Source organism: Primulina eburnea, chromosome 8 (genome assembly GCF_022965805.1).
Source record: "Primulina eburnea isolate SZY01 chromosome 8, ASM2296580v1, whole genome shotgun sequence".
In the NCBI taxonomy this organism is placed as follows: Eukaryota; Viridiplantae; Streptophyta; class Magnoliopsida; order Lamiales; family Gesneriaceae; genus Primulina; species Primulina eburnea.
The window spans coordinates 17,099,116-17,109,740 of record NC_133108.1 but is presented as its reverse complement, the minus strand read 5'-3'; the positions used below and the strand labels follow the sequence as shown (position 1 = coordinate 17,109,740).

Sequence of the window (10,625 nt, the reverse complement as noted above, 5' to 3'; positions counted from 1 at the left end):
AGAGCGTAATGAGGAAGAGGTTTGTACCAAATCACTATTATAGAGAAATGTTTAAGAAGTTACAAACTTTGAGACAGTGTGTGAAGAGTGTTGAGGACTACTATAAAGAGTTGGAAGTAGTCATGATTAGAGCAAACATAGATGAGGATAGTGAGGCTACTATGGCTCGTTTTCTGTGTGGTTTGAACAGGAAAATTCAAGATCAAGTGGAGCTTAGACATTACTTGGATCTACATGAAATGGTGCAGATGGCGATAAAAGTGGAGCAAAAACTCAAGAGGAGAGGAGTTGGTCGTACCACTCAAGCTGGGAATACATCAACACCTTGGCGTTCCAATGTTGTTAAACGTGAAGAAAGCAAAGTAGTGGTCAAGCCCAAAGTTGACATTAAACAGGAGGCGCCTAAGCAGGGAGTGCAAGGTAAACCTGAAACTCCTATTAATCGTTCTAGAGATATTAAATGTTTTAGGTGTCAAGGAGTTGGACATATTGCTAGCCAATGCCCCAATAAAAGGGTGATGGTGTTGAATAATTATGGGGAGTATGAATCTCATAGTGAGGGAGATGATGGAGAAGATGAAAATGAGATGCCTGCATTAGAGGATCCTTATGAGGGATATGAGGCAGTTGTGGGCGAAGCATTACTGACTAGGCGTATAATGAGTACCCATGTCAAGGAAGAAGAAACTAACCAAAGGGAAAAATTATTCCATACTAGGTGTTTTGTCAATGGCAAGGTTTTCAATCTTATTATAGTTGGAGGAAGTTGTACCAATGTTGCTAGTTTTGAGATGGTTGAAAAATTGAGCTTGCCTACTTTGAAACATCCTCAACCATATAGGCTACAGTGGTTGAATGACTGTGCTGAAGTGAAAGTGAACAAACAAGTCTTGGTTGCGTTTTCGATTGGGAAGTATATTGATGAGGTGTTATGTGATGTGGTGCCAATGCATGCTTGTAATATTTTGTTAGGGAGACCATGGCAATATGATAGGCAAGTGACACATGATGGGTTTAAAACTAGATATTCTTTTGTACTCAAGAAAGAACCCATTGTTTTACTTCCTTTGTCCCCAAAACAAATCATGGAAGACCAACGACAAAAGAAAAAAAGAGATGAGGCCGAAAGAAAGAGTGAAAAGAAAAGTTCGGTGGCCTTAAACAAACAAGAAAAAGATATGGTCAAAAATATAAGTGATAAAAATATGATGAGATGACCATAGAGATAAAAAAAAGAGGGAAAAGAAAATGAGAGGAAAGAGGTCAAAAAGAAAACATATATGGCCCAAAAGAGTGATATGAAATAATTGTTGCACACACATGATACACTTGTGTTGATTCTTTACAAATAGATTCTCTTTAACACAAGTGATATAGCCGGAAATCTTCCGAGCATTGTTGTTTCCCTATTGCAGGAGTTTGATGATATATTTCCGCAGGAGCTACCTCAAGGAATACCACCATTGAGGGGGATTGAGCACCAAATTTATTTTTTGCCTGGAAGTGCATTGCCAAATCGTCCATCTTATAGAAGATATACGGATGAGACTAAGGAGCTTCAGCGACAGGTAAGTGAATTGTTAGATAGGGGTTTTGTGCGTGAGTCCATGTCTCCTTGGGCTGTACCTGTTTTATTAGTTCCTAAGAAAGATGGAACATGGCGAATGTGTGTAGATTGTAGGGCAATCAATAATATAACCATCAAGTATAGGCATCCCATACCTAGACTAGATGATATGTTAGATGAGTTGCATGGTGCATGCATTTTTAGTAAGATTGATTTGAAAAGTGGTTATCACCAAATTAGAATGAGGGAAGGTGATGAGTGGAAAACGGCATTTAAAACCAAGTATGGGTTATATGAGTGGATGGTCATGCCTTTTGGCTTAACTAATGCTCCTAATACCTTTATGAGGTTGATGAATCATGTCTTGCGCGCTTACATATGGAAATTTTTTGTGGTTTATTTTAATGATATTCTTGTGTATAGCAAAGATTTAGAAGAGCATGTTGAGCATTTGAGATTTGTACTGATCACACTTAGGGATGAACATTTATATGCTAATCTTAAGAAATGTGATTTTTGTACAAGCAAAATTGTCTTTCTTGGTTTTGTGGTAAGTTCACAGGGGATACAAGTGGATGAAGACAAGATAAGTGATATTCGAGATTGGCCAACGCCTGCTAATGTTAGTCAAGTTCGAAGCTTTCATGGTCTTGCAAGCTTCTATAGGAGGTTTGTAAAAGATTTTAGCACACTGGCGGCATCGATGACAGCGGTGATTAAGAAGAACATTCCATTCTATTGGGGCGAGGAGCAAGAGAAGTTTTTTAATATTATTAAACAAAAATTAATTAATGCGCCTTTACTTGTTTTGCCGGATTTTTCTAATACTTTTGAAATTGAATGTGATGCTTCAGGTGTAGGTATTGGAGGTGTTTTGATGCAAGGAGGACGAGTAGTGGCGTACTTTAGTGAGAAACTCAATGGAGCAGCACTGAACTATCCAACTTATGACAAGGAGTTGTACGTACTTGTGAGGACTTTGGAGATGTAGCAACACTACTTGAGGCCTAAGGAGTTTGTGATCCATACCGATCATGAGTCTCTAAAGTACCTTAGGGGACAACAGAAACTGAACAAGCGGCATGCCAAGTGAGTGGCATTCATAGGAACATTTCCCTACATAACCAAATACAAACAAGGTAAGGATAATGTAGTGGCCGACGCACTATCACGGAGGTACGTACTAATTTCTACCTTGGATTCAAAAATCTTGGGATTTGAATATGTGAAAGAATTGTATGCTATGGATGAGGATTTTAAGGAAGTATTTGAAACATGTATGCATGGTCCACATGATAAATTTTATTTACATAATGGGTTTTTATTTAGAAAATATAGATTGTGCATTCCTAAGTCATCAATTCGTGAATTACTTGTGAGGGAGGCACATGGTGGTGGTTTGATGGGGCACTTTGGTGTTGCTAAAACTTTGAGTTGTTTGCATGAGCATTTTTATTGGCCACATATGAAACGTGATGTTGAGCGTGTTTGTGAAAAGTGCATTACTTGTAGACAAGCTAAGTCTAGAACACAACCACATGGATTGTATACACCACTTCCTGTTCCTAGTGAACCTTGGATTGATATTTCTATGAATTTTGTTTTAGGTTTGCCAAGGACTAAGAAGGGGAGGGATTCAATATTTGTTGTTGTTGATAGATTCTCTAAAATGGCACATTTTATTGCTTGTCATAAAACCGATGATGCATCCAACATTGCAGATTTGTTCTTTAAGGAAGTCGTTAGGTTTATATGGTATGCCTAGGACTATTGTATCTGATCGTGATGTTAAATTTTTGAGTTAATTTTGGAAAAATTTGTGGGCTAAGCTTGGCACTAAACTGTTGTTTTCTACTACATGTCCTCAAACGTATGGACAAACTGAAGTTGTTAATAGAACTTTAGGAACACTTTTGCGTGTGTTACTCAAAAAGAACTTGAAAAAATGGGAAGAATGTTTGTCATTTGTTGAGTTTTCTTATAACCGTAGCGTGCATTCAACTACGAATTATTCACCATGTGAGATTGTTTATGGTTTTAATCCTTTAACTCCTTTGGATTTGATGTCTTTGCCTGTGAATGAAAGGTTGAACATGGATGGCAAGAAGAAAGCTGAATTCGTTAGAAATTTGCATGAGAAGGTCAAGAATAACATCGAGAAGAAGAATTTACAATATACGAATCAAGCCAACAAGGGGACGAAAAAGATGGTTTTTGAAAAAGGAGATTGGTTATGGTTGCACTTAAGGAAGGAAAGATTTCCAGAAAAACGACGTTCGAAGCTCTTACCTAGAGGTGATGGACCATTTCAAGTGCTTGAAAAGATCAACGACAATGCCTACAAATTAGACCTACCAGGTGAGTACAATGTCAGTTCTACTTTTAATTTTAGTGATCTTTCGTTGTTCGATGTAGGAGATGATCAAGATTTGAGGGCAAATCCTTTTCAAGAAGGGGAAGAATGATGCAAACGTGGTTGATCAAGCACCAAAGAAAGCATGGGACTCATTGGAGTTGCCCGAAGGACCTATAATGAGGGGACGTAGCAAGAAGTTTAAAGAAGCACTTCAAGGACTCATGATGAACTACCAAGGAGGATCTACAAATTGGGTGACTAAATTAGAGGAGGTTGGGATTCATGGGAATAATATTGGAGGTCTTTGGAATGTTATTTGTGGGGACCCGGGCTCTAACTCAATTCTTTTTGAGATTAATTAGATCTTTGCTATAAAATGTGGGTCAAAATTTTGTTTTTAACATTATAAATAAATGTATATAAATCGTACACAAAACTATCCTCGTTTTATTTCATCAAACAAAATACATGTCTTGTTTCATTCCATATATACAAACTAGTGTTCAATACTAACTACAAACCACAAGTAGTACATGTCTAGTAAGAAACCCCTAGTACTTCTTCTTCTTGGCCCGTAATCTCCACGCTATCTCGATCTCTCATCTCTGTCTTGACCCTGATCCTGCCCCACCTGTTGTTATGCACACATACAGACACAACAACAGCCGGAAACTCCGGTGAGAACAAATCTCAGTATAAAATATGTATACATGCATGTCATGCGATTGAATACAACATCATAATACATGAATCGGTAATTATGACACATTAGTGAAGACAAATAAAACAATCATGCACATAATCAATGGCAATACGTCCCACAATCTAGGAAACGTAATTCATATAATTCAAACTCATATCTTGACTCGACTCGTATCTAAATCTAGGGATCCCGGTGTGAATAAGATGTAAAAGATCTCCCACATACTCTCCCAATCGGGGTGGCGTTACATCCTATTCCTAAACTTCGGTCCTGTCTGTATCGAATTATACAATCGGAGTGAATCTTCCCCTATGCCTCGATATCACCAAACGTTTATAAAATTGACGTATCTACCAATGACTCTCCTATCTCAGTACATAAATATAAATCAATACAAATTACAAACATAAAAAGTATGTGATTTTGTTGGGAAACTCAAATTGAATCTCATTTGAGTTGTATCTTCCCAAATCAAACATGAATTATACCTTGTTAAACCTTTATCGATGTCTAGGTCTCGAAGTCGAAGTGAGGCACAATGAATCTGAAATGGCAATGTTCAATAGATACAAGATCAACATTCAACTCAACCAATACATGTACCTAGCAATATTAATTCTCGATACATTTCGACGGCATAACGATGTGATCTTGCAATACCAAATCAACTCAAATATCCATACTCCATATCAATAACTCATAACCACTATCATATACACTTGAAACTCTGAAATTCTGCATAAGCTCATACATATATATGCTGGAATTCAAAACAATTTCATACGATAACATTTCTTCGATCCGATTACGAATAAACGTTCACTATAATCATAAGAACAAATAATAACAATCAAACTCTAATTTCCCCAATCATCTCAACTCCAAACTTGCTGAAAAGTGATAATACTTACTTCCTTTGGTAGCTTGAAGCAAGAGAAGCACAAATATGTATTCGGATTCAAGATCGGGTGGTTAGATTTTTCACAATCACTTTTCTACCATGACATGAAGCTTAAAAACATTCTTCCTTGGAGTTCTCGGTGGTTTCTTTTCTGAAGAAGTGCTGAAGAGATGTCAAAATACATGTTAAATGATGTCCAAGACATGTGTCAACTTTGTATGCATGCTGGACTTCTCGCGCATATGCGCGCCCTAAGCTCGCGCATGTGCGCGAGAAGTTCTGTCTCGGCACATTGGCAAGTCAGCACCTCGTGCATATGCGCGCCTCACCTCGCTCATATGCGCGAGGTCTTCTGGACCCCGCGCGCATGTGCACGTATCTACTCGCGCATGTGCGCCATAGTTTCTAGACATTTCGCGCATATGCGCCGGGCTGAGTTGCACATATGCGCGAGAGCTCATCTCGCACATACCTTGCATCTATTTCCTCGTCTTTTCCGGTCTGATACAATGCGTCTACAATTACCTTAATTATCAACAAAACAAGTCTGATTATAATAACCAAATTTTCGGACATTACATTTCTCCCCCTCTTAGATATGAGTTTGTCCTCGAACTTGCAGGCAATCAATCAAAGTATATACCAGATGCAATATAATAAAAACTGAATAAATACTCACATCATGAAAATAGCTTGGAATATCTCTGTCTCATTTCTGATTCTGTCTCCCAAGTCGCTTCTTCAGTGCCATGACGACTCCACCGAACTTTCACTAGCGGAATAGTCTTCGTTCTGAGCTGCTTCTCTTTTCGATCTAGAATCTGCAATGGTTGCTTAAAATAACTGAGTGTATCGTCAAGCTCGGCTTCGTCAAGCTGAATGACATGAGAAATATCTGGCATATACTTCTATAACATCGATACATGGAAGACATCATGTATCCCAGCTAGAGAAGGAGGAAGAGCCAATCGATATGCTCGATCACCAATCTTTTCAAGAATCTCGTAAGGACCGATGTATCTAGGCGATAGCTTACCGCGTTTGCCAAATCGCACAATGCTTCTGAAAGGAGAAATCTTAAAAAATACTCTGTCTCCCTGTTCAAATACTAACGGTCTACGTCTGATATTGGCATACTTGCTTGTCTATCTTGTGCTATCTTCATTCGTTTCTGAATTATCTTCACCTTTTCTGTCATGTCACGAATCATATCAGGCCCAAGTTCTGGTCCCTCTGAGATGTCATCCCAAAACAGCGGAGATCTGCATTTCTTTCCGTATAAAGCCTCAAACGGTGCCATTTCAATGCTCGTCTGATAGCTGTTGTTGTACGAGAATTCAAAAAGAGCGAGTGAATCTTGCCAACTCGCGTCAAAGTCTAGAACTACAGCTCTCAGCATATCCTCTAAAGTCTGGATAGTCCGATCTGACTGTCCATCTGTCTGGGGATGATAGGCAGTACTCAGATGCAATGTCGTACCCAAAGCCCGCTGCAAACTGTGCCAGAAATGTGAAGTGAATCGGGGATCACGATCTGATACGATAGACTTCGGTACACCATGCAATCTGACTACCTCTCTGACATATATCTCAGCCATCTGACCATGTCGGTACGTCATTTTGTACGGAATAAAACAAGCTGATTTGGTCAATCTGTCAATAACAACCCAAATCGCATCACAGCCCCGGGATGATCGTGGTAACTTCGTAAAGAAATCCATGGAAATGTGGTCCCATTTCCATTCAGGAATAGATAGACTCTGAAGTAAACCTCCGGGCTTCTTTCTCTCGGCTTTCACCTGCTGGCAATTCAAGCACTTAGACACAAACTCTACAATATCTGACTTCATCTGTTTCCACCAGAATTGTGTCTTCAGATCGTTGTACATCTTCCTGCCACCAGGATGAATACTGAACCGACTACAGTTCGCTTCTGATAATATCTGTTGTTTCAAATCTGAAATATCTGGCACTACAAGACGGTTATTCACATATAGAACATGATCAAGTACCTGATATTCTGACTGATGTCCTGATCTGACCATCTGAATCGACCTCTGAACATTCTGATCTGCTCTTTGTGCTTCTTTAATCCTCATAATCAAATTTGACTCAACTTGAATCATAGCAAGTCGCAATGGTCTACTATTTGTGTCAAATGCTAAACCAGACAAACAGCAGTCCTCAACTAAATTCGAAACACCTATCGTCGATAAGGATAGGGAACATACCTTTCGACTCAAGGCATCCGCTGCTGCATCTGACTTCCCTGGATAGTACTTGATCTCGCAATCAAAATCCTTCAACAAATCGAGCCATCTACGTTGTCTCATGTTCAACTCTGACTGAGAAAATAGATACTTCAGGCTTTTGTGATCAGAGTAGATTTCAAATTTCTCGCCATAAAGATAGTAACGTCAGATCTTCAATGCAAAAACAATGGCCGCCAATTCAAGATCATGAAATGGGTAGCCAGTCTCGTGTGGCTTAAACTATCTCGAGGCATATGCGATCACATGTCCTCGCTGCATAAGAACACATCCTAACCCTCTGTGAGATGCATCACAATTGTAATAGCCGAGCCCGGTGTACGGTACGGTTTAAGTTTTCGTATGTTATAGATTTATTGATTTAGTCTAAGTTTAGTTGTGTGATTAGAGTTGTGATTATGGGCCATAGTATTGTTGGTTATTATTGTCTTGAGGTGTAGTTGTTGTTGGTTATTCGTTTCAGCGTTTCGGATCGATTGTAGTTGCTTTGGTGTGTTTCTTGGCCGAAGCCATACCGCACCCGCACTCAGTGTAAGGACCGCACCCGCGGTCGTAATTGTTGGAATTTGTGGGTTTTACCGTGGATTCACCGCACCCGCGGTGATGTTAGTACCGCACCCGCGGTGTAGACTGCACCCGCGGTAATTGCAGGACCGCACCCGCGGTCATCGAGTTTGGATTTTTGGTGGAGTGCCGTGAGCTCAGCGCACCCGCGGTGCTTGTATGAGCGCACCCGCGGTCATGCATTATTGAGGTATGGGCGAGATTTTAAGTACCTTTTTGGATGATTGACTTCACTTTTTACCTTTCTTTTCTCCTCCATTCTCGTTTCTCTCTTAGAAAGCAAGGGTTTTCCTCCATTTTCTTCACTTCCCATCTTTGATTCAAGCTTTTAGTTGGAGTTTCGAGTTGAGATCGAAGTTCTTGGTTGCTCTAGGAAGCTTAGGTAAGCTTTTGATGGATTTATTTCTTGGTTTTTGGAGAAGAGATATTGTAGGTTTGTTGTGTTTATGGATTTATGGATTATTTGGCATAAGTTCTTGGATATTGAGTTGATGTTGGTGTTATTTATGGATTATTGTTGTAGGTGGTGTACCACGAGTTCAAGGTGTTATTGTGGTTTGTAAGTGGAATTTCATCCCTTGTGCTCAAATGATGTTATATGTATTGTGTTTCAAAGGTTTTAATGTGTTATTCCCTTCAATTGCTTCATAGTTATGTATTGATTCATTGTTATATCTATTGGAGGCATTGTATGTCTCAATTGTATTGAAAAGGGAATACAAAGAGTATAGTTTCCAAAGTGTTAGATAAATGCTAAGAGAAAGAGTTTAAATGTTTTATTGGATTGATAGATACATAGTCAGAGATTGCATGCAATTAGTTGATCAATGACCATAGGCTTATATCCCTCAGAGTTATCGGTTTATATCGATTGGGATACGAGCACCACAGATAGAGTTACTATTGATATCAATCCAACCAGAGTAAAGAGAAATACCATCTTATTGCTATACTATTGCTATGATATTTATTTCAGAGTTGATGGTATTTATGTTTTAAAGCCATGTTTTACAGAGTATGATATGTTCATTGCTATGTAAGAGTTCCACTTGCTGAGTTTTATACTCATTTCAGTTATTTTCATGTGATGCAGATAAGAGTGACGGGCCAGGACGTTGACTGTGGATGGGAGTCATATGCATACGAAGATTGGAAGGAAGTAGTTTGTTTTGCAAGCAATATTTTTGGACATGATCATTAAAATGATGTTTTGTATTTTGATGTATCATTTAGTTGATCATGTTAATACTTTTGTTGATATATGGAAATGTATTTTGAAACTCCTTCCGTTTGCAAGAAAATTTTAAATTCTGCTGTATTTTTAATTGTAACGGGTCAGGGTGTCACATTTAGTGGTATCAGAGCACCGTTCTTCGGACCAATGCATATGACTTCGTCTACTTTCGACTGTCCGGGTATGTTTTCTTTGCATCTATCCATTGTTATTTATTGATTGGTGTTTTGTGAGCACATTGTAGTGTATGCCTCCTAAGCGGAAAGCCGTAGAGGGTGATGATAGTTCTTCCTCGAGAGTTGTCGACGAGTTCGGCAAGTTGCTTAAGGAGCAGGCCAAAGTCCATAGCGAGCAGATTTAGCAGCTGCTTCGATTGCAAGGAACAGGACAGGGTAGAGGCCAAGTGAGAGGCCAAGTAGCTCAGGCAGTTGGCACTGATGCCGTCTTTTCTGCTTTCAAGAGAATGGATCCACCGGAATTCGCAGGTAGCACTGATCCTTTAGTTGCAGTGGAGTGGATCAAGGCTCTAGAGGCGATCTTCGATCATCTCCAGTACGAAGATAAAGACAGGATCAGCCGTGCAGTATTCATGTTGGTAAAGGCTGCACGTATCTAGTGGAATGCCACGAAGGTTGGTGTTGATGTTTCAGCGTTGAAGTGGTCAGAGTTCACTGATTTGTTCTATGACAAGTATTTCCCCGACGCACTCCGAGCTAGGAAGGTTACGGAGTTCTTGGAGCTTCGACAGGGGAGCATGAACGTTGACGAGTACATTCTCAAGTTCGAGGAGGGTTGTCTTTTTGCTCCGTATATTGCTTCAAACGACAAGGACAAAGGCGCTCATTTCATTCTAGGCCTTCGTGCAGAGATCCGGAGAGATATCAACATGTCCAAGGCTGTGACTTTCAAAGAGATCGTGTCGAAGGCGTTATTGGCCGAACAAGACGAGAAAGATATCGCCAGAGAGAGGCAGGAGAGGCATCAAGCTATTGCTCAGAGAGGCCAGGGCTCGAATCAGAGAGGCAAGGATC

At 39.7% G+C, this 10,625-nt stretch overlaps 1 protein-coding gene across 1 annotated transcript; it reads left to right on the top strand.

Annotated features, from left to right (window-relative positions):
* The first annotated feature begins 248 nt into the window (after positions 1 to 248).
* LOC140839057 (uncharacterized) lies at positions 249 to 4,032 on the top strand. Its single transcript, XM_073205687.1, has 4 exons — positions 249 to 1,181; positions 2,130 to 2,236; positions 3,654 to 3,925; positions 3,983 to 4,032. Exons 1-4 carry the CDS (start codon positions 249 to 251, stop codon positions 4,030 to 4,032), a joined length of 1,362 nt encoding a protein of 453 aa, XP_073061788.1.
* The last annotated feature ends 6,593 nt before the right edge of the window (positions 4,033 to 10,625 follow it).